This window comes from Camelus bactrianus, chromosome 10 (assembly GCF_048773025.1).
Source record: "Camelus bactrianus isolate YW-2024 breed Bactrian camel chromosome 10, ASM4877302v1, whole genome shotgun sequence".
NCBI lineage: Eukaryota > Metazoa > Chordata > Mammalia > Artiodactyla > Camelidae > Camelus > Camelus bactrianus.
The window spans coordinates 5,660,198-5,683,912 of NC_133548.1; the positions used below are offsets into that span (position 1 = coordinate 5,660,198).

Sequence of the window (23,715 nt, forward strand, 5' to 3'; positions counted from 1 at the left end):
CCCTGAACACACTCACTACTACCTCTGGGAACAGCTGCAGCTCATGCCCTCACTTCTTTAATTTTGTTGCCCAAAGAAGTGACTGTTGAAAAATACATAGCCTGAATTACAGCAAATGGTGAAGTGCACCCTGGAAGGCCAAGTTTCATTTTGGTGGTAGAATCACTGTTCCAGTTTACAGTGGAATATGGAAAAGAACTTCAAGGTCATCTTTTAGTGCAACCAATTCCCCAACCCTTCTCCCAACCCATTTTATAGACTAGGAAAACTGAGGCCAAGTAGGTGAGATGATACAACTAGTTTGGATTGCTCGTGAGGCATTTTTTTTAACCTTGAAAATGTCTTCAAGTAGGTTTAACACAAATGATTTCACCTTACCAGAATCGTACCTGGAAAGTACTTCAGTTACATATATATTTGTTTCAGTATGTATACCTTTTTGGAAAGGAGCAAAATCCTAAAATGCCGTTACCCATAAATAAATAAAACCTTAAACAAATAATTCACACAAAACCCATTCTTCATATTGTTCTTACTTGGCCATTTCAGGCATTTCCCTGGTAGAAACAGATCCACATCTTCAGGGGCAGTATAACCTAGTGGTTAAATTCAGACTGCTCTGTATAAAGCCCAATCTATTATTACTAGTTTATCTCTGAGCTTAGTTTCCTAGTGTGAGAGAACAGTACCTACCTCTGAGAGCTGGAATGGGGGTGGGGTGGGGTGGGGTCACATGAGATAATGCACTTTTGGCACCTACCTAGCACTCTATAACTTTACTATTTGAGCATAATTCTTTCTTCTCTTAAGCAGATAATTCCCCTTGGTTAATGACCTTAGACCTTAGACCACTCAGATGCTACTAAGCCAAGGAGAAACCCAGCTGTATCAGGCCTAGAAATGTCTGTCCCCACCCCCATTCCCTTTTAAGACAGTGAGTAGGCCGGAATTCTGGTTGATAAATGAGAGGAGCTGAGAAGGAGCTGAGAGGAGCTGCAGTGATGACTGTTCCGAGAATCTGATCTGCGAGGAGACGAATCTCCACATGTGCCATGGAGATGCTTTGGGAAGAAGAGCTGGCCTACCTGCCCGAAGGAGGACCAGACAGAGAAGGAATGGATGAAAGAAATGCTTAAAAGGAGATGGACTGACTGGAGGTGCCCAAGAGGAAAATCTGAAAAGGAAAACAGAGGCTGAATATTGGGAAACCTTCTAGGCGGTGAGTGCCATTAAAGGAAGGATTGCGTGTCCCGGGGATACAGATTTTGGGCGAAAAGCGGAGTAGGGACAAAGGTGGGGTACTCAAACTGCGGATGTATAGCCCCGCAAGCTGTGGGGGGTACCCAGACGGCCCAGGGGTGACCGGGGTCGGCGAGGACCAGAAGGCGGGGCTCTGGGGGCACTCACAGGGAAGGTGGGGGGTCGGGAGCCAGCGGAGGAGCCAACTCCGCATTCGCCCGGGGAAGGTCAGCGACCCCAGGCCAGGGAGCTGTGCGGAGACCCGAGAGGGGCCGCGGTTGCCATGGCGCCGGGCGGGGAGGGGGTGACTCGGGCCCCGCCCCGAGCCCCGCGGGGCCGCCGGTTCCAGATGGTCCCGGGCCTCCCGCGGGAGCCGGCGGCCTGCGGCAGGGGGAGGCTATTGTCCTCCTTCCGCGGCGCCGCAGTCCCGCCGCTCGCGCCCGCGCTCCGCCACGCGCCCCGCCGCCGCCGCCGGCCCCGCGCGCCCCCCGCGCCGCTCGCGCCCCGTGACAGCGCCCGCCCGCCGCCTGCTGTGCGCCCCGCCGCCGCCCGCAACCGCCCGTCGCGGCCGGGCTGCGGGCGCGGCGACGACCAGTGCGCCCCCGCCCGCCTCGCTCCCGCCTGCCCGGCCGGCGCTTCGCACCGAGGTAGGTGCCCGCGCCCTGGCCCGCTTTGTCCCGGCCGGCGGGGCGGCGCTCTTTGTGCAACCGCGTGCGGACGGCGGGGTCGGGGTCAGGGTCTCGGCTGGTCCAGGGATCCGGGGTAGGAAGATGCGGCGCCTGGCGCTCGCTCCTGCCGGTTCCCGGGGACAGGATGGAGAGTCAAGTGCCAGCTACCCAGGTACCCGTGTGCGGGCGGAAGGGGGTCGAGGCTTGCGGGACACGGGCCTTTCCGGAGCCCAGAGAAGAGTCTGGAAGAGTTGGGGCCGACAAACGTGTTAAGGGATCGGGTCGCTGGGCTCGGAGCGTGTCTGACAGCGCCAGCTGTTCGCGTCGCGGAGGCGGACTGGCCGGCGCCGGTCCAGGTGCTGCGGCCGCTCTCGGCGGTCTCTGCGAGCTCCCCGCTCCCTCTCAGGACCTGCCTGGGGCTTCCTCTGAAGCCGGGTGGGCTTCTTCTCATCGCCTCTTCAGTAGCTAGTTCCATGCTCTCCTTTATGTGTGTGTGTGTGAGGGGGACACGGTTGGCTATGGTGACCGGAATACTGGCAGAGGGAAAAGGCAGAATGAAGCCCTTGCGGGTGGTAGGGAAAAGGCGAGGTAAGGTGCCCCGGTGGCCGAGATATGCAGAGGGCTTGGAGTCCGCCGGCACAAGAACCAGCGGGCAAGGCCTCCTCCTGGGGTGTTCCAACTCCAGCACCACAGCCGGCATTTACCATCCACTCTGGCTCGGAACGACTTTACCCCATTAACCCCATGGCATTGCATGCTTGTCTGAGCTGCAGGCTTGCCCCTGTCCTAACCTGCTACATGCTGTCTCCGTAGGTTGTTTCTCAGCTGCCCTCCTCCCCTCCGCCAGCAGCCACAATTCCAGCACTGGAGAGGCACGGGCAGGGTATCCACAAACCGGTTTTCCTTGAAGGTTAAGGGGGCAGAGTGAATTCCAAATATGTGTCTTAGCTCGAGGTGCTGGGCATCCTCCTGACATATTCAGAAGAGGCAAAGATTAGGGGGGAAAGGGTTAATAGGGATCTTAGATTTGTCCCTTAGAGAAACTGATGTAACCCATTGGGTACAGGCTTGGAGGAGGGGCATAGCAAAGGAATGAAAATTAGTCTGAATAATCCTTCCCTGAGCAGAGGATTCTAAGGGAGAAGATCAAACAAAAATTCAGTCCCACTCTTCAGCCCAGTTCCTAAGTTCGTTGGAGGAGAGTTCCTGGTGCTTATTAGGAACACAGCCTTGAGGGGAACAGTTAGGGTTTTGTTTCTCTGTTTTCTGTTTGCCTTGAGTGCATCTTTCCTATGTTGTCTTAGGAACCCTGAGTTTGTTTGTGATTTCTCCTTTTATGTCTCTGCTGGTGCACTCATACTTTGAGTCAAATAAAATTTTTACTTTCCCAAAGTCCCATTTTCTTCTCATCTGTTATTCATCCTGCTGTCATTTGTTGAACTCTGCTTCCCAGTAGCGTCTCTAGTCATATCGTCATCCTTCTGTACATCTGTAATTCGCCTGTGTCCGGCCATCAGCTCTGTTTGTCTCATTAGATCTAGAGTTCACTCCATCTTCATTTCCCGCTCTCATTGCCTGAGGCTTCTGGCTCTTTGTGGGCCTTGGGGTTTCCGAGGGGAAATGGTATTTGAGTTTAGCCTGGGATAGAGCCTAAACAGACCCAGAAGTTAACCTCAGGTTGCACTCACCCCTGAAACTTTGTGTCTTCTCGGTCCTCATAGCTTCCCTAACTAATTCTAACTGCTTCTCATCTTTGGACAGCAGTGGTCCTCAAAGTGTGGTCTCCAGGCCAATAGCTTTAGTGTCATCTGGGAATAGTTTAGAAATGCAATTCCCAGTTCCTACTTTGGATCTCCTGAATCAGAACCCCGGGGCCGGGGATGGGGGCACAGTGCAGAGCCCAGGATTCACGGAAGTTTGAGAATCCCTAATCCTGAACTATAGAACTCAACCCTGAGAGTACTCCAGATGAGGAGCAGAGGGTCTTCTCCGATCCCATTTTCATTCTTTCCTTGTGTTTTTCTCCAGCCCTAAACATACACTGATTTGATGGCCAAAAAAAAAAAAAAAAAAAAAAGAAGAAGAAGAAGAAGAAAAAGAAGTAGAATCTTGGCCCTTTCATTTAATATCTCTTTATTGAATACCTATTGTACTGGGAAAACAGAAACATGAGCAAGACATAGCCCTTGTCCTCAATGGATTTAACGTAGAGCAGGCAGAGAAACACATAAACAACTAACTGTAATACAATGTGATAAGTGCAGTAATAGCTGCATGCTGAAATGCTGCGGGAGCACAGAGGAGGGAATGACCAACTCTCTCCGAGGGAGGTAAAGAATTAATCAGGAGGAGGATGTGGTGAGAGGAGGAATTAGGTACAAGATGGGTTCTAGCCTCGGGGATAGGATTTCTAGCTTTACATGCCAGCTAAACGGAGGAAAGGGGGAGGAGGGGCAGCTGCCCTCGCAGATCGGCACAGGCTGAGGAGACTTTGCATCCAGCAGTGCTTGGATCTAGCAGGACCCCAAGTTTGTAGCTGGCAGGAGTTGGCTTTCTTGTAGCGCGAACAATGTAAGCTACTTGGGCCTGGCCTCCAGGTCAGTGGCTAAGAATAAGGCATTGGTGAAACTGTAATCTGGATTAGCTGCTATACAGCCCTATTTCCAGAGTTCAGGAATCCATGGAGAAGAATAAGGTTGATGATTCTCCAGGACAGAGAGAGACAGGGAGTCATGGGAGTGAGAAGGAAATGAGTATGGAGACCCAGATCATAGTGAGGAATGATATATCAGTGAAAAGAAACCAGAGAAGTATCTATGTAACAAAACTCAGAAAACTACAGGGCTCTGGAGATGGTAGCAGGGAACAGAGGACACAGCATATTGTCCAAAGGCCATGGGGTTGCAGAGCCCCAGTGCTTGAAAACTAAACTCAGAGGCCCTCAGAACCACTGTGCTGAATGACACCAGAAAGCATCATTCAACTATGGGAATAAACTCCTTGGAGCCCCAACATGGTGGCCCTGTGGGGATCTGTGATCCCGGGACAGCAGCGCCATCTTGGCTCCATATCTGTATGATGGTAATTCGGGACACATGTGTGTATATTTCAAATTTGACTTGGCCAAAGAACCATTTAGATGGCTGAATTTTTATTTGGGAGAAGGGGAGTTTCCAGCTTAATATTTTCTCCCCCAAAGTGTAGGATTCCATGGAGAGGCTTTAATACCCAGACTTCACTGGGATGTCTGGGTCCCCTGCCTAGGTCCCAACAGAACCCCTCGGAGGACTAAGTGGGATCACCCAAAAGCAGCCAAAGCAGTACATGTTTAGGTTCTGTGCAGCTTACAAGGGTCCTGAGGACACACAGTAGTTTGGAGATGGGGTCAGACAGTCTCCTTCTTTAAGTTTCTGCTCTTTGTGAAGTACAAAGATATTAAGCAGGGTTTAAAAACCTCAGAGGCCTTTAGTGGCCAAGCAGGTAGCAAAAATGTGTGACATGGCTGGGAAGGAGACAACAGAGAATGGTGGGGCATGTAGAGAAATGGAAAGCACAGGCCCACCTAAAAGAATCCCAAATAAATTCCTTTAAAAACAGCTTATTGGCCATACCCCTTGCGGCTGGCTTTAGTAGGTTTGTGACTCCTGATAAAAGGCAAAGAGGTCATGGAATAGAAGATGGGAGGGCGGGCATTGTACATAGCGGGTTTCGTGGGATGGTCCATGCAAGGAGAATGGGAGTGCTGGAAACATCCATCCCAGAGCTAAGTGTGCTCATGGCTGCTGGGGAGGAAGCCCTAAGATGAAGGACCCAGAGAAGTAGAATTAGAACTGGTCCTGGGGCTTGGACTGCTTCCCTGTCCAGCGGCTGAGAGTATTAGTTGACTCTAGTTCAGGTCACACCTTGCCCACAGCACTCTTTGCTCAGGGTGACTCTGCCCTATAATTTATTTTTATATAAATATTTACAGAGCAGATTCTTTGAATCTGCTGAGGATTAGGGGAAATGATGGATTTTAAACAAGAAAGTAGTCCTCAACTTAGTGGAAGTTAAGCTCTCTCTCCTATTATGAGGAATGAAAAGCCCAAATCTAGGAACCTTAGACCTTAACTCCCTTGCACCTCATTACTGCTACTCCTGGGGAAATCCTTGTGTGTATTTTCTCTTTGGGAGAAAGGGGAGTGGCAAACAGTCTTTGCCTTCACTTGGGTCAAGTTCAACTTCATGGAACCAGTTAATGACAGAAGCGAGGTTCTACCCTGTGCTCCCATGGGAACACACCTCCCTAACCACCCACATCTCATTGCCCAGTCTGTCTTCCTTCCAGAATCAGAGTTAACCATACCTCCTTTCCAGAACCAGAGACTGCCAGGGTCATAGCCGCAACCCTAGGAAGTAGTGCTAACAATTAAAATGTCTTTGTATCTGAGAGGTACTAGGAAAATGAGAAATGCAGAATTTGGGGTTCAGTTACATACCCAGCTCCCTCCATTCCCTTGAGTGGCTGCTAAATTACTCAAGAAATTTGGACAGTAGGGTTTAAAAAAAAAATCCCTAGAAGCTAATCTGAAGCTCGTTTGTTAATTTTGAGAAGGACAGGGCTTGTTTGTGAAACATAAGGTCATAAGTAGTGCTGGCAAACAAATATGGTCCCAGTTTCCCCAGCCTGGGCTCTGGAAGGGAGTAATGGATGCTGATTTCTCCCAGGGAGCTCTAAGGGGCTCCAGGAAGTTCAAGGAACACATAAATGTGTTTAAGAGCTTGTTCCCCAGAGTCAGAAAGAACCTCGCTTCAAAACCCAGCCCTGCTCCTTCCAGCTGCCTTCCAGTGACCTTGAACCATAATTTAACCTTCACAGAGCAACTTCTTCATCTATGAAGTGGAGACGATCAAGGACCCTTGCCCCTCAGAGGGTTGCAGTGAGGTGATGCATGTAAATGACGAGGACACATCACAGCCAACATTTGTTGAACACCTATTAAGTACTTCCTGTCACAAAGAAACAAAAAGGGAAGAGAATCATCGTACTGTGTCCTCCTTTGAACCCCTGAGCTCTTCATCCATACCTACTAACACCACATCAGTCATTCTGGTGTATCATAGGTGCTTCTTGGCTTGAGGGCAGGGTCTGTGTCTTTTCATCTCTAGTTGCTGATGGGGTATCGGACGGAGGCCATCTTGTGTGGAGGAGGAGCTCAGAACAGTGTGTGGAACCAGGAAAGGAAGAACTCTGGTTTATACTCACTGTCACCCAAGGGACCCCACACCTTCCTGCATTGCCCTGGTTCACACACTGCTGTCCTGAGCCACACTGATGGCCATGCCACCTTCAGCCCCCTGCCCCCAGTCCCTCTCTGGCCTGAGGCTCTGGAGCCCTTCCTCTCCTCTGTGTCGCTCTGAGCCACTGCTGCCTTCCTGCCTCACTCCATGTGCCTCTGTTGTGTTGTTGTTTCTCTGCTTCCCCACCATGGCTTCCCCTCTCCCACTGGGGGCTGACTCCTGTTAGTCAAAACAAAAACAAAAACAAAACACAACCTTTGGCCATCCAGGGAGTGGAGCGGATCATCTAGGGCAGGAGGAGAGAAGGTCATGGTGAGTGGTGGGCTCAGTGGCCCCGAGATGCCCCTCACCAGCCTTATTCCCTCTTGCAGGAGCAGGAGGCCACCCACCACCATGAGCAGCACCCTGTCGCCCACAGACTTTGACAGCTTGGAAATCCAGGGCCAGTACAGCGACATCAATAACCGCTGGGACCTGCCTGACTCAGACTGGGACAATGACAGCAGCTCGGCCCGCCTCTTTGAGAGGTCTCGAATCAAGGCCCTGGCAGGTGAGGTCAGGGGAGGGCCAGGGGAAATGCTGAGGATGCTGGGGAGAGAAGCTTGTGGTGAAGAGTCCTTTACCTTCAGGGGAAGACTGACTTTGTTTCTAAGCTGCTGCACTAGAGTGGGAAATCCAGATCACCCTACCTCCCTTCTGGTCCCTGCCCGCAATCCAGAATGTGCCCCAGCTTCCCTCCTCCAAGCACAGAGAAGCTGTGCTGACCCTGGGACTCCTGTTTCCCCTGCACTCAGCTGACTTCCTGGCCTCTGTCCCTGAGTCACGTTCCTTCATTCTTTTGCACTTAGTCTTGCCATTCTGTTTCCACCCATCTCTCCCTTACCTTTCATCCTCCTGTGTCTTCCTTGATTTCTACTGTCATCTCTCACACCTGTTTCTCCCTCCCAGTCCATTATCCTCCACGCTCCCTCCCCACCTGTTCCTTCCACCTGCTGCCTGTTCCTTCCAGTATTTCATCTACCTGTTCCCTGAAGCAGGTTCCCTCCGCCCGTCGCTGGTTTCTGCAGCCACCCATTCTCCCGCGATGCTCTCCACCTACTCAGCCCCTGCCCTCCCCATGGGCTGGGATCTCCCCTTCAGCTCCACCAAGCACAAGCAAACCCGTTCGACGGGCCTCCCTTCGTTCTGGGGAGGAGTTGTCATGGCAACAAGAGTGTGGCTGCCACCTGACACCACCAGCGGCTGGCGTGGGGCTGAGTCACCCACACACCCCAAGGCCACCCACCCTGTTTGATTTCCCTTCTCCATGCCATCCTCGTCTTTCTCACTGACCTGCTGGCCTCCCAGCCCCGTGCAGGGGGAGAGGCCACACCTACTCCCTCCTGAGAGGTAGTGCTCCCAGCTTGCGTGGGGTGGCCTCCTGGAAGAAGGGAGACTCTGAGGGGTGTGATCCCCAAACTTGGCTGAACTTTTCACAGGCTCACCCAAGGATGTTTTCACAAATACAGGTTTTTAAACCCCTTTCTGGACACATTGAATTAGAATCTTTGGATATATGGTCCAGAAATCAGGATTTTTAAGTTCTCCGGGTAATTCTGTTCAGCCAGCCCAACACCAGACTGAGGACCCCCACATGGTGGCCGTTGCTTCTGGGGACCCATTATCATTTTCTCCTTGGGTTCCCTGTCCTGGCTAGGTCTACAGGCTAGCTTGTGAAATACTCATATCACTGCTTCTATGGCTATGAGAAGACGGAAGACATGGGTTAGGGAGAATGTCACCTCTTTGGGGGAAAGTTTCCCTGGTACCCTGATTTTGGATAAAAGTAGCTTCTAGAATGGTCATGATGTCTGTGTGCGCACGACACGTGATACCCAGGACTGTGTGATGTCTGTGCACGTGACACATGCTGTCAGTAGGTGTTCATCTCCACCACTAAACTGGGATCTCCTGAGGAGGCATGGCTGGATGGGCTTTGGCTAGCGCTGCACCTCCCACCAGTAGGTGCCAAATAAATACTGAATGAAGGAAGATGGGAGAGGGGCAAGAGTCGGCTGTCTAAGTGACAAGAGCTGAACCCAAAGAGAGACAGGAAGGGAATCAGGTAGATGTGCCTGGCAGTGGGTGTCCTGGGGGCCTGGCATGGCCTGGCTGAGGAGGACATGGTGGGCCCCATGGCAGGGAAGGAGCTGGAACTGGAGGTAGTGATGGCAAACAAATGAGGAAGGTAACAACACCTATTTCACAGACAAGGGAGGGTAAGCAAACTCCTAGCACAGTGCCTGGCTGGTACTGAGCTGGCTTCACCCCTTCGAGGATTTCCCTCTCCTCTCCGAGTTGAGATCAAAGTCCATGTCCTGAAGGGGGACCTCCCAGAGTCACAGGGAGGGGGCATCCTCATCACACCTTCAGGAGGCAGGACTTTGCTTCGGGGCCCCTCTCTCGGGGTCTTCTGTACTCTTGGGCAACTCGGGGCCTGACCGGCAGGTCTCTAAGGCGCTGGCGGTTCCCTCCTCCGCCCCGCGGGGCCTGGCCCTGCCCCAGCCGGCCAGCTCCGCCCCCCACCCCTCCCCCGTCACTGTCCGACCTGTTTGTCTGGAGCTGCCTCCGTCTCCTCTCGCCGCAGCCAGGTGTGCCCTGCCGACGGGTCGAGGAGCTCAGGGGCTCAGACATCACGTAACTCCTTTTCTCCCTCCTCGAAACTTCCACCAACCTTGAACCACACCCCGTGCCACCCGGGACCCCAGGCTCTCGGGACCCCAGGCTCTCGGGAGAGCGGATCCTTGGCGCCTGCCCCGGCGCGGGCAGAGCATGGACTCTGGGCCCCGGGCGTGTGAGAGGCAGCAGCACCATGAATGGGAACGGAGTGAGCAGGCTGCACGGGCACGGCCTGAACGGGGCCGGCGAGTTTTACTATGAGGCTGTGGAAGGGTCTCAGAACCCCGGGGGCCTCCTGCTCTCGCCGGCCGCCTTCATCAACCCTGCTCAGTACGCCAGCGTGCTGGAAGGACGCTTCAAGCAGCTCCAAGGTGGGCTCCGGCCGGCGGGCGGGCGGGCGAGGGGAGCCGCGCGGGCGGGGCGCCCCGCGGAGAGAGGGGCCGGGGGCCGGGGGCCGGGGCGTGGGAGAGGAGCGGAGCCAAGAACACCGGCGAGCAACTTCTGTGACTCACACGCTTGTGTTGGGGGACTGTGTGCTGGGGAAATAATTACAAGTGGCCGGAAAATGCGTAGATGCCGACAAAGAGGCTTGGACCCCCTGGAGGGGCCGTGGGAGCGGGCGCGGGCGGGACGGCGGCGGAGGCAGGCGAGGAGCGCGGAGGCGGCGGCGAGGCGGGGAGGGAGGGAGGCCCTGGGCGCAGCCTCGCCGAGGCCGCTCACTTTCGGGGGTTTGGGAGGAAGCGCCTGCTGGGGTAGTTGCGGGGGAGGGGGGCAGTGCGCCAGCAGGCAGGGACCTCGGGCTTGTTTGTGCCGCCCTGGGTTTCCGGGTGGGTGTCTAGTGTGTGAGGAGGCTGTGTGTGGAAAGCAGGGAGTGTGGCAAAGGGAGTTGGTGCAGACAGGCTCAGGTATATGTCTGAGCAGGCTGTGTTCACCCGGGCACCCATACTTGGGTAGATTCCTGGGAGTCGCTGTGTTTGTGTGTCTGTGGATGTGGTGATGCCTTGTCAGGTTACACTTTGTCCCCAGCGCTTAGCTTTGCACGTTTTTCTCCTAGCTGCCGCTGTCCCCACGTCTTCCCCTTTTATGCAACCTGTGTGCCAAAATGGCCTCACCCCTGTGTGCCTGGCATCAGGACGGTCACCATCGAGCCAATAGTGGCCAATGATCCGGGCAGTCCCGGGTTCAGGCAGGGACCTGTGGACCCTGAAAGAATGCCCCCAGAGCATCAGGCCATCCAAGCAGTTGTTAGGACTCCGAGGTTGGCCCAGGTACAGGGGTTGGAGGTAAGAAAGACAGGAATAGACATGGGTGTGTCACTATGTTTTATGGGTGAGGTGTGTAGGAATGTGAGATTAAGGGGTGAGTCTTTTCAGCTTCTGAGATACTGGTGCTGAGAAGGACACACAAGTGACTCTTCAGGCCCAGGCCACTTGGATTGGGTCCTTGCCCTGGGCTTCTCTCGGGGGAACTGGCAGAAATCTTAGTGGCTGGAGCAGCTTCCAATGGCCTGAGCCTCTTCCCTCACTTTGTCATTGATAATATTTTTAATTTTTATTTTTTGGCGAAACTTAACAGCATTCTCTCATCAGCAGCTCCCCCTGTGGACCAGGCAGTCAGGCATCTTCCTTTTTTTTTTTTTTTTTTGAGACTGGCACTGAACTCTGCCTGGCTTTCCCCGGCCCCCAACCCGTGTTTTCTGGGCTCACTGTTTTCCCTGTTCCCAACTTTCCCTCTTAGCATTGGAATGTTCGTGTCCTGGGACAGGATCCCTTTGCACCCAGTTGAATGAACCCAGCCCAGAAGGAGAGAGGCCTGTCTTTTCTTTAAATTATGCCAGGAAAGCAAGGTGACTCAGGAGGCCTGCAGCCTCTATAATGCCACATCCTCCTAATGACCACCTGGAAGAGCCGCTGCTGTAATTTAAGTCCACACCCTCTCTTTTGTCCACCATCAAAAGGGAAGAGCCGTACCTCCTGCTGGACCTACCTGAGCAACTCTTGCTCTTTCCTTCCAGTTAGATCTTACCTGTATTACAGCAACTCATCAAGGAGCCATTTTGTGCCAGGCATCTTACACACACTTAATCAACACCATGATCTGTTGAAGGAGAAAGTAATATACCCATTTTGCAGATGAGGAAAGTGAGGCCCTGGTGGATGAACAACTATGTCTCACCACTGTTACATGACAGAACCCTGATCCCAGGTCCCAGACCTTCCCTGCATGTCCCATGCTTCTCGTTTCTTCCATCCTTTCTTCTTAAAGCCTGTTCTCTGTCTCTCATTTTTGTTCTTTACCTTGCTTTTGAGCTCACACCAATTTATTTCCCAGCATTTTAAGTTGTAGGTTTTCCTCTCAGCCATCTTCCTTCCCTTCCCCTTCCCAGACTTCACTTCCCCAGCCCCACCAACTGGGGTTTAGAAGCAGGTGCACTGTCCTTGAAGGGCAGAAATGACCCCCTATTGCCACCACAGATGAGCGAGAAGCTGTGCAGAAGAAAACCTTCACCAAGTGGGTGAACTCGCACCTGGCCCGGGTGACGTGCCGAGTGGGAGACCTGTACAGTGACCTGCGGGATGGACGTAACCTCCTGAGGCTCCTGGAGGTGCTCTCGGGAGAGACACTGGTGAGCAGTGGTCACGAGGGAGGAGGGGGCCTGAGAGACAGTGGTCAAGGGGACGAACTGTGGGAGTCACCTTTAGCGAGAAGAGTGACACCACAGAGCGGAAAATGGTGGCTGCCCTCTGCTCAGAGGATGGTTGCATTTGGAGAGGCTTTGCTGAATGGATTAAGTAGGAGCATTGCTTCATGGAGACAGAAACAGTGGCCCCATTGAAAACCTTTCTTTTCCCACCTTCTCTGGGTGCAATTAATTCCCTTGGGAATCTTAATCTGCCCCAAGCCTCATCTGCAACCTCAGCTTTAGCTCCCTGGGGTGGTCCCTGTGTTCCTGAGGGAGGTCATGGGGAAGGTGTGGGAAGCAGGGCCCCAGGGAAGCCAGGAGGGAAGGAGGAGGAGGCCCGAGGTCCCATGCCTTTGGGTCCCCTGTCCCTTGACAGCCGAAGCCCACAAAGGGCCGTATGCGGATCCACTGCCTGGAGAACGTGGACAAGGCGCTGCAGTTCCTGAAGGAGCAAAAAGTGCACTTGGAAAACATGGGTTCCCACGACATCGTGGACGGGAACCACCGCCTGACCCTCGGGCTGGTCTGGACCATCATCCTTCGATTCCAGGTACCCCGCACAGTGTTCCTTGGAGTGTGCTCTGCACACCAGAGCTGCCGCCCTAGTGGTCGCTGCAAACGTGGAGGGCCTGGAACCTCATACACCAGAGCAGGGCACTCTTCTCACTAGACAGCATGGGGGCCAACGTGGGTGTTGTCAAACTTCTGTGGCAAATTCCCTGTGGCCTGGTCTGTACCAGTCACGTGATGTAGGACCACATGTTGGTGCACGAGGGACTGGAAATTTTACAGAATGCTCCTTCACCATGGAGGGTTTTAGAATTGCATTTGGGGTCTGGTCACTGGCCCACTCCTCTCTCTCAAACCCTGCTTACCTCTCTCAAAAGAATAGCCACCCTCCTCTTTCTTATGCTCTGAGCATAGCCAGTCTGATATCTTAACGCCACCACAACCTTCCTGATTGCCCTGCTCACTCCCTGGGTGTAACCTCCTTTGCTCCTTCCAGCCCTAAGCAGAGCTCCCTCAGCTTCACCTTGGAAACCAGCTCTCAGAAACTGTTCACTTCTCCACCTGCAGTTTCCCACCCACTGCAGGAGCCAGCATCCTTCGCCTCGGGGCACTTCCACTCTTCTGAATTCCCACCCCATTCTGCTGCCTCACATCCCTTTAACCTGAAGTTTTGTGGTCACTAGCCCAGAAGGAAAGGTCCCCAGGCTCTGTCCTTGGGCCCTTATTCTAGGAGTCTAAAGAGAAGTTTCCTGCCATGTATCTCTGAGCATCTCTGGTAACTCCAGAAGCCCCTGTTCAGGGAGTGAGGGCTTTCCATCCTTCCTTCCTTCTTAGATCCAAGACATAAGTGTGGAAACAGAAGACAACAAGGAGAAGAAGTCAGCCAAGGATGCCCTGCTGCTCTGGTGTCAGATGAAGACCGCCGGGTAAGGCTGCCCAGGGAGCATAGCCTTGGAGGGTTGGATGCACTGAGGCTGTGCGGTAAAGGAAGGATGGGCATCAGGAACTGCCAGCTGGGGAATCTGTCCTCGAGGCCCAGACCGAGGTGGCCCTGCTCACTGTTTTCCCCGGTCTCGGCTTATAGGTACCCCAATGTCAATGTGCACAACTTCACCACCAGCTGGAGAGATGGACTGGCCTTCAATGCCATCGTGCATAAACACCGGTGAGAAGACGGGGCTTGCGAGCCTGTCTGAGCTGCTGGATGGGCTGATGACCCAGGGGCCCACCCACACGTAGACAAAGCAGGGAGATGAACTGAGCTACACGCAGTTACAAGGAATGAACGTTCAGAGGAGAGCCAGGATGTGGGGGTGCCTTCTGCACCGAGGGCTTGTGATGGAAGCTAGGGGGCTGGGAGCAGCAGGTGTGGGGAGTTGGGGAATTAGGGATAAAGATAGGGGTGGCTTAGCTCTTCCTCTTTAGGATCTCGTGTCCTCTTGATACTGTCTGTATTTCCTCCCTACCCAGGCCAGACCTGCTGGATTTTGAGTCCCTGAAGAAGTGTAATGCACACTACAATCTGCAGAACGCTTTCAATCTAGCTGAGAAGGAGCTGGGACTTACAAAGCTGCTGGATCCTGAAGGTGGGGCGAGATTTGTAAAAAGAGAGGCTGTAGGGTAGAGACAGACTGTAGATGAGTGGGTGCTAGGGGCTGAGGGCGGGAAGAAGGGGAAGAAACTGCTGATGGTTATGGGGTTTCTTCGGGGGTGCTGAAAATGTTCTGGAATTAGATTATGGTGACTGTTGCACAATCTTGTGAAAATACTAAAAACCACTGACGAGCATACTTAAAAAGGGCGAATTTTGTAGCATGAAAATTGTATCTCATAGGAAGAAAGGCAGTCCTGTAGCAGAAAAGAGCCCTGGGGTATGGTTCCTCTACGGAGCAGCTCTGGGACATACAGCCAGTTTCCTCATCTCTCAAATGAGATGATTGATCTACATTGTCTCTGAGGGCCCTTCTTATTCCAAAATTCTGTGATTCTAAATTAGGCTACATGATCTTGAGGTCTCACCGAGCACTGGCCTTATGGCCAGCTGACCCTGCTGGTTGGCCCCTGTGGTTCTGACCTAACACTGATGAGACTGGTAACTGTCACTGGGCTCTTGTTCTGTACCTGGCACTGCACTTGACATGCTCTAATTAATTTAATTCTCACAACACCCCCTGGAAATCAGTATCATTATTATGCTCTGTTTATGGAAGAGAAGCCAGGGGTCTATAACGATTAAGTGACTTCCACAAGGTCATTCAGTGGGTGGGGTTGAGATTCAAATTCAGGCAGCCTGGCTGCAGAGCCTGTTTCTGCAGCCACCGCTCAGGGAGAACAGAGAACAGTCAGGGTGCAGCCAGAAAAGGGAAGGACAGAAGGGCCGAGTGACTTCCTTGCTGGAAAGGCTCCTTTGGAAGCCCCCTGGGCAGATTTGAGTCTTGGTTATTCTCTCGCTTTTTGCTGTCCCACCAGTAGACCCATTTCCCGTGCCCTTTTAGTCCAGAAAGACAAGCATCAGCTACCTAGAGATGGCAGTAGGCCAAATACAAGGTCCTTTGGAGAGATTTGAGAAGCACAGCTATGATAAGGAAACATTTAAGTAAAGCTAAGTAACCTGTACCTCTCTGAGATTATTTCCATGGCTCCTGCCTGCCTGTGGGTTGTCAGAGGGGGTCAGGAGGGCTTCTGGTCTCATAGTCTTCCCTTTAGGTAGGATACAATCTGGCCTAATTAAGAGAACCCAGGGACTGCAAGTCATAGTCAGCCTTGGTGTCCTTGTGGTAGAAGTTAATTTGGCTTGAAAGACACTCACCTCCTGGGCCCACAGCTGAACTTTGGGACTGAAGTCAGAAATAGACATGACCGTGCCCTAAGGTGGTCCTAAAAACTGGCCTCTGTCCCTGCTGCCATGGCTTCCTGGGCCCATCCCTCCAAACATTCTGGGTTCAGGAGGCCTCATTCATTCCTTCTGTCTTAATGCCCCTAAGTTGGATGACTTCGTGGACATCTTTCCAGCCTATAAGTCCATCCCCAAATGAGAATGCTGTTTCCTTTCTTGTCTCTCTTCCTCCAAACAACTAGTTTTGGTCTTTATTAGAAACATTGGGTAAAAGCCTCCTTGGGCTTCTGGGTTTTTTATTCTGCTTATTTCTAGGAGGAAAAAAAAAAAGGCTTAGCTTTTCATACCCTTTTAGTCCAAACAGTTTGTCATTTTGCTCTGAAGGGAGCTGGAAAGATGTCTGTCAGCTTTGGAGGGCTGGGAGGGCCATGGGGTTGGGGTAAGTGATTCAAGTTGGGGGTGTACTTCTGGGAGGCCGGTTTCTCATCTCTGCCTGACCTGGATGGCCCTTTTTCTCAGATGTGAATGTGGACCAACCAGATGAAAAGTCAATTATTACCTATGTGGCTACTTACTACCACTATTTCTCCAAGATGAAGGCCCTAGCCGTGGAAGGCAAAAGGATTGGCAAGGTACTGTCCATCACAGGGGCCTGGCCTAGGCGTCTTACTCCCCGAAAGCAAGAGCAGGGGAGGACTGGGTCAAGGAGCCCATGAGCGGGAAGCCCACATCACTGTCCCACAGGTGCTGGACCACGCCATGGAGGCAGAACGCCTGGTGGAGAAGTATGAGTCCTTGGCCTCAGAGCTGCTGCAGTGGATCGAGCAAACGATTGTGACCCTCAATGACCGGCAGCTGGCCAACTCCCTGAGTGGGGTCCAGAACCAGCTACAGTCCTTCAATTCCTACCGCACTGTGGAGAAGCCACCCAAGTAGGTGTCCCTGGGCCACACCCCATCATATCCCATCCGCCCTGAGCTGTGCTCACACACGAGGAAGCCTAAACTAAGGCAGCCTTTTGGGAGGGAAATTTGGCAGCACATAAACTCAGCGGAGACTCATTTCCCCCAGCTCAGAGCACCAGAAGCAGTTCCAAAATATATTTTTCAAATGATTATCCGTTACAAGAAATTATGCTGTGGAAATGACTGCTATGGTATGTAGAGCTGGTGCAATCCACTCAGATGAAGTTTGGTTGGGTCCCCTTAAGCGAGGAACCCAATCCCAGCCTAAGGACGGGGAATTGGACCCGACAGGCAGGTCGTCACTGGCAACACAGGTATGTGGCTGGTGACTTGCTCTCTGCACAGGTTCTTATCACTCATGCATTTTAGCAATTGACTGTTGAAGTATGGAGCTGCTGTTAGGCGTTTCTATACAGTACGCGCTAAAGCTTCTGTACATTTGGGGCCTTCTAGGAGGCCCAGTGGCTGGGACCCTCATGCCCCCAGCAGCCCAGAATTCCCCTAAATGGGAACCCCCTTGACCACCAACCCCCCCCCGTCCACGTAATGTTAAATCATGCACACCCTTCTAATCTTCCCTATTTATTTCCCAGGCCTGCCTGGCCACAGATTTCTGCAAGACAGAGTTGAAAACAAACAAACAAACAAAAACTTCTATACTTTTGTTATTGAGCTCTTTTGCAGTTAATATGTTTCGTCTCCAAAACTAATATTAATCCAGAAAACATCTGTCCCTGGGCATTCCAAGGAATGATTTGAAGTGTGCCCTTTAACCCAGAAAGTCCTCTTCTGGGCATTGAACAAGGATGTAGCTTCAAGGATGTTCACTAATGTACTAATGTGACCTTTGTAAAGGAGAAATAAGTCATGGGAGGGACAGTCACTGAAAATAATGTCAAAGAAATGCCTTTATTGACCTGAAAAGATGTTCGTGAAAAATGTGTTATGAGATAGTTACTTGTGGACGATAAGAGCAAAGGGTTAAGCATCCAGGTTCAAAGAACCAGAGTTCAAAACTGGCTCTGCCACCTAGCCGTTGTGAGCTTTGGGCAACTTACTAAGCCTTTCTGTGCCTCGGTTTTCTCATCCTTGAAAATGGGGGTAGTAAGAGAATAACAGAGCTGAACAAGCGAATGCACGCAGATCCCTGAGAACAGGGCCTGGCTTACAGTGGGTGAGCGAGTCCTTGACGAATGTTAGCCACAGTTACGGTATGATCGCATCTGTGTAGAGCAGAAATGCAGTTGCCTGCCCGAGGGTGACGGTGGTCGTTTCTGTGTAATTTTCAGTTGTTTTAAAATTAGATTCTTTTTCAACATAATTTGCCAGTATTTTCTGGCTTTCACACAAAGAGCATGTGCTGCTTTTACAAGAAGAAAAGCAACACACAGCACTTCAATTTGAAACTTGAAGCCTGCCTTTGACCCTAACTGGACCTGGCCTCCTGCCTCAGGTTCACCGAGAAAGGGAACTTGGAAGTGCTGCTCTTCACCATCCAGAGCAAGCTGCGGGCCAACAACCAGAAGGTCTACACGCCCCGCGAGGGCCGCCTCATCTCCGACATCAACAAGGTCCACAGCCTCCCTTCCATCCCCTAGGTCACCCACCCCCAGCACCAGCCCCTACCGTCCCTGCTGGAACCCTCGGCCCAGCTGCCTGCACTGTCCCTGGTGCAGATGTGACTCACCTGTCCTCTGCTGCGTTCTGCACACCCGCCTCCTCCCCACTCTGTCTCTCCATGCAAATTATACCCCAGTGCATCTTGTTCAGCCTGTCCCCAGCTCACTCTCCCTGCTTTTATTTTAGTTTTTTAACAGACAACATAAGATTGATCAAAGTAATGTGATTCACCCCCAGTCCCACCACCACAGACAAATCCAGTGATTTCCATTGTTCCCTGTCTCCCTCCCATCTTTGTCCACTAGCAGACATTGTTTCCACGTGGCTCAGTGGTGCTCACGCCGCCCCTGCTCCTCACGCTTCCCTGTACAGGCGTCACGTGGCTCAGTGGTGCTCACGCCGCCCCTGCTCCTCACACTTCCCTGCACAGGAGTCTAACCGCATTCCACAGACCCACTAGACCAAGCTTCCCTGAGACTCACCCTGTGCCCCCAGCCTTGGTGACCCCTCCCCACCCTCACTTCCTTTAGCACTAATCCTGCCTCCACCTCACAGGCCTGGGAGCGGCTGGAGAAAGCCGAGCATGAGCGCGAGCTGGCCCTGCGCACAGAGCTGATCCGCCAGGAGAAGCTGGAGCAGCTGGCTGCCCGTTTTGATCGCAAGGCTGCCATGCGGGAGACCTGGCTTAGTGAGAACCAGCGCCTTGTGTCCCAGGTAGAACGGGGCCGGGGGGCTCCTGGCCTGCCCAGGCAGATCTGGAGAAATGGGAAAGAAACAGTGGTGGATAAGGAATCCTGCAATATTGGTAGCGAATGAAATGAGAAATCTACCACGCAGACAAGAAGACCAAGAACCCAGGAACCGGGGGCCAGAGGCTTGAACAGGAGAAAGGGTTGGTGAGATGGGATGGGATGGGATAGAGAGGAAACTTAGAGCCACTGGAGTTGGCATCTTACAGCAGGATGCTCTGGGTGAGGGTGGGCAGAGGGGTGAGCAGAGGGATGCTCCTGAGCTCCCAAACCTCCCCTTCCTGTCCCCCACCCCAGGACAACTTTGGGCTGGAGCTGGCGGCAGTGGAGGCAGCGGTGCGGAAGCACGAAGCCATCGAGACAGACATCGTGGCCTATAGCGGCCGGGTGCAGGCGGTGGACGCCGTGGCCGCAGAGCTGGCCGCTGAGCGCTACCACGACATCAAGCGCATTGCTGCGCGGCAGCACAATGTGGCGCGGCTCTGGGACTTCTTGCGGCAGATGGTGGCCGCCCGGCGGGAGAGGCTCCTCCTCAACCTAGAGCTGCAGAAGGTGTTTCAGGACCTGCTCTACCTCATGGACTGGATGGAAGAGATGAAGGTACCAGTAGATGTGGGTGGTAGGGTTGAGCTGATTGGGACCCTGGAGTTATGACTGGGGTATGTTAGCGCTTCTGATCAGCTGATCTTTGTAGAGTGTGTACCCATCCAGGGCCCTGTCCCCAGTTTAGATGAACAGAGCAAACAGACCCCTGTCCTCATGGGCCATTCCAGTGGAAGGAGATCGATGATAAAACTGTTGGCCTGTCAATAAACAGCATAGCGAGGGTGAGGGGCATGAAACCTACAAGGAAACGGAAACAGGCCTTGTGATGGAGTGGTCTGGGAAGGGCTGTCTGAAAAATGCCATTTAAGCTGAGAGCAGAATGTCCCAATGAGCCAGCACAGGGAAATCTGAGGAGAGAACGTTCCAGGCAGAAGGAACAGCTAGGCAGAGGCCCTTGGCCTGCTCACAGCAGCATGTTCCAGATGAGAAGGAAGGCCAGCAGGACTAAGAACAGGGAGGGGACAGGGGACGAGGTAAGGGTAGAAGCAGCCAGCTCACTTAGGGCTTACAGGCCTGGTCAAGGAGTTTAGATTTTATTCTGAGTAACGTGGAGCACTGAAAGTGATTAGAAGGTTTTGAAAAGGGGAGAGATGTGATTCTGCGTTTTTATATTTTTAAAATGTCACTTTGACTGCTATTTGAAGAAGGGCTGTGGGCAGCCGGAGTGGGAGCCGAGAGACCAATCGGAGGCTGCTGCAGTGATCTAGGCGAGAGATAGGTATATGGTTAGGGCTAGAGACATGCTGAAGATTGCTGGGGTGCTGGGGACTGAGCTATGACCATAGGAGGGTGGCGATAATTCTGGGCCTGAGAAGATGAGTCAGAGCAGAAATTCCAGAAGCTGGATTTAGTAAGAAAGTTGTTCCACAGAAGGGGAGTTGAGTACAAAGAGACCAGGATGCCAGGACAGAACTGGAGTGTCCCTCTGTGTGTGTGACAGATGGGAACAGGTGTGCTCACCTGTGTGTGACACCTGGAGCTGACCAAGGAGGCTCTGATGTGTGGTTGGTTTGGGAAGATGTGGCGAGGTTAGCACATGTTTGCGGCGGGGCAAGAGGTCTGGCTGGGAGGGAACCAGGCGGCTCTCAGACAGGCATCGGCATGCCGCATGTCCCTGGCAGGGCCGGCTGCAGTCCCAGGACCTGGGCAAGCATCTGGCTGGAGTGGAGGACCTGCTGCAGCTGCATGAGCTGGTGGAAGCAGACATTGCCGTGCAGGCTGAGAGGGTGCGGGCTGTCAGTGCCTCAGCGCTGCGCTTCTGTGACCCAGGAAAAGGTGAAAACTGGGGGAAGGAACTGGAAAGGAGGTGGGGGTATTGGCTGGCAAGGAGAACATTAAAAGCTGAAACAGCAAGACTGGGAAAACCTGGGGACAGGAAGGATGATGGGTGGCAGCTAGTCAAGGAGGCCTAGAAGAGTGGGGTGGTGGGGGGCAGTGGCGGACTGGCTACAGCTCTCGACCCTCTGGTGTGACTTTTTCAGAGTACAAACCGTGCGACCCCCAGCTGGTGTCTGAGCGAGTGGCCGCCCTGGAGCAGAGCTATGAGTCACTGTGCGAGTTGGCAGCGGCTCGGCGGGCCCGCCTGGAGGAGTCCCGGCGACTCTGGCGGTTCCTCTGGGAGGTGGGCGAGGCTGAGGCCTGGGTGCGGGAGCAGCAGCACCTGCTGGCCTCAGCGGACACCGGCCGGGACCTGACGGGCGTCCTCCGCCTGCTCAACAAGCATACGGCCCTGCGAGGCGAGATGAGCGGCCGGCTGGGGCCCCTGAAGCTAACCCTGGAGCAGGGCCAGCAGCTAGTTGCCGAGGGCCACCCTGGGGCAGGCCAGGCGGCCGCCCGGGCAGCTGAGCTCCAAGCCCAGTGGGAGCGGCTGGAGGCCCTGGCGGAGGAGCGTGCCCAGCGGCTCACCCAGGCTGCCAGCCTCTACCAGTTCCAGGCAGATGCAAACGACATGGAAGCCTGGCTGGTGGACGCACTGCGCCTGGTGTCCAGCCCCGAGCTGGGGCACGACGAATTCTCCACGCAGGCCCTGGCCCGGCAGCATCGGGCCCTGGAGGAAGAGATCCGAGCCCACCGGCCAACCCTGGACACCCTGAGGGAGCAGGCCGCCGCCCTGCCTCCTGTGCTGAGCCGCACACCCGAGGTGCAGGGCCGGGTGCCCAGCCTGGAGCGGCACTATGAGGAGCTGCGGGCCCGGGCCGGCGAGCGCGCACGTACCCTGGAGGCGGCCCTGGCGCGCTACACCATGCTCAGTGAGGCCGGGGCCTGCGGGCTCTGGGTGGAGGAGAAGGAGCAGTGGCTCAATGGGCTCGCCCTGCCGGAGCGCCTGGAGGACCTGGAGGTCGTGCAGCAAAGGTAGGCCCCCTGCATGCTTCCTCCGGCGTGGCCTTGTGAGTTGGGGGTCAGTGTTGAGGGTAGCGATCCTGCCCTAAACTGCCCGCTCATGCTGTACCTCTTTGAGTCTTAACCAGTCGTCTAATGTTTTAATGAAAAATGTTAAACATACTCAGACATAGAAACATTATGCAACAGATTCCTATACACCCATCCCCCAGGTTCAGTAGTTATCAATGTCTTGCTCTATTTGATAAATTTTCCTTTTCAAAAGCAAATCCCCAATATTAACATGTCACCTCTATATTCCCCAGGAATGTAGAAATTTGAAATATAAGTAAATTACTTTTTAGTTGTGTGTGCAGGCTTAAAATGGCTAAGGATTTGAAGTTATAAACCTTTTAGACAGAGACACTGATTACCCTCTCATGAAGTAGCTTATTTACAGAATAATAAACCTTAAAATAATTTTAAAAGGACGTTTTCCGTGTAGAACCATGATACCATTATCACATAAAACAAAATTAGCAATTTCTTGATATCATCTACTACTCAGTCTATAGTCAGATTTCCTGTTGGTTTTAAAAAATGTAATTAGTAATTAAAGGTTTTTTTTTTAAGTTTTTAAGATACCTCATAACAGGAGTTGGGAAACTACAACCCCTGTGCCAAATCCAGTCTCTGACTGTTTTTGTAAATGAAGCTCTATTGGAACATAGCCACTCCCATTCATTTGCATATCAGCCCCCTGGCTGCTTTTGCTCTAGAACAATAGGGCTGAATACTTACAGTAAAGACCTTATGACTCAAAAAGCCTAAAATATTTACTATGTGGCCCTTTACAGAAAGCATTTGCAGACTTTGCCCTATGAGAATATAAAATGTTCCTGAGGGAAGTTATGCTTCACATCTTCATCACTTAAATTGTTTTGGTTAGCAGTTCATTTTTTAGCACATATCAGTAAAGTGGGACCCAGGTAGGCAGCTAAGGGGTAAGACCCAGGAGGAACAAGGGAGCTTCTGATGAAGGGTGAGGCCCTGTACCAGGGATTAGGTTTGACTTGTTGTCCAGATGTCCCTGACCTTCAATTTTCACCAAGTTTTTGGACAACTCCAGAGATGACAGTTTTTCTACTTGTTTCGGGGAGGGGTGGGTGGAATGGGTGCTCCTCCTTGACCCAGAGATGCTGTGAATCTCGTAGGGAAGAGGTGCAGGGCCTCCTATAAATATGCCTCATGTTGATGGAGAGGAGTTCTCGTGGGCATCTGAGGGAGGTGGACCAGAGCACCCGTGCCTCCCACCGCTCATGGCCAGCTCTTCCACCCCCTCAGGTTTGAGACCCTGGAGCCTGAAATGAACGCCCTAGCAGCACGAATTACTGCCGTGAATGACATTGCAGAGCAGTTGCTGAAGGCCAACCCCCCGGGGAAGGACAGCATTGTCAACACCCAGAAGCAGCTCAACCACAGGTGGGGTGGGGATGGCAGGACTAGGGAAGTGAGAAAGGATTCAGCAGACACGTGGCAGCTGGAAGAGAGTCCTGTAGGGCATGAAACAGAGGCTATAAAT

General features: G+C 53.0%; 1 protein-coding gene across 3 annotated transcripts in view; it reads left to right on the forward strand.

Annotated features, from left to right (window-relative positions):
• The first annotated feature begins 1,007 nt into the window (after positions 1 to 1,007).
• Positions 1,008 to 23,715, forward strand: part of SPTBN2 (spectrin beta, non-erythrocytic 2) — a 36,890-nt gene continuing 14,182 nt past the window's right edge. The window contains exons 1-15 of one of the 3 annotated variants that reach the window (XM_074371678.1): positions 1,008 to 1,219; positions 7,559 to 7,737; positions 12,320 to 12,471; positions 12,905 to 13,078; positions 13,873 to 13,964; positions 14,123 to 14,203; positions 14,509 to 14,624; positions 16,394 to 16,506; positions 16,619 to 16,806; positions 18,293 to 18,410; positions 19,015 to 19,173; positions 19,506 to 19,808; positions 20,936 to 21,089; positions 21,296 to 22,166; positions 23,478 to 23,615. In XM_074371678.1, the coding sequence (XP_074227779.1) occupies positions 7,581 to 7,737; positions 12,320 to 12,471; positions 12,905 to 13,078; positions 13,873 to 13,964; positions 14,123 to 14,203; positions 14,509 to 14,624; positions 16,394 to 16,506; positions 16,619 to 16,806; positions 18,293 to 18,410; positions 19,015 to 19,173; positions 19,506 to 19,808; positions 20,936 to 21,089; positions 21,296 to 22,166; positions 23,478 to 23,615 (2,816 nt within the window). In that variant the 5' untranslated portion in view covers positions 1,008 to 1,219; positions 7,559 to 7,580. Of the gene's footprint in view, positions 1,220 to 7,558; positions 7,738 to 9,761; positions 10,217 to 12,319; positions 12,472 to 12,904; positions 13,079 to 13,872; positions 13,965 to 14,122; positions 14,204 to 14,508; positions 14,625 to 16,393; positions 16,507 to 16,618; positions 16,807 to 18,292; positions 18,411 to 19,014; positions 19,174 to 19,505; positions 19,809 to 20,935; positions 21,090 to 21,295; positions 22,167 to 23,477; positions 23,616 to 23,715 lie in introns of those variants that run through there. The other 2 variants (XM_074371677.1, XM_074371676.1) reach the window with 2 other exon arrangements.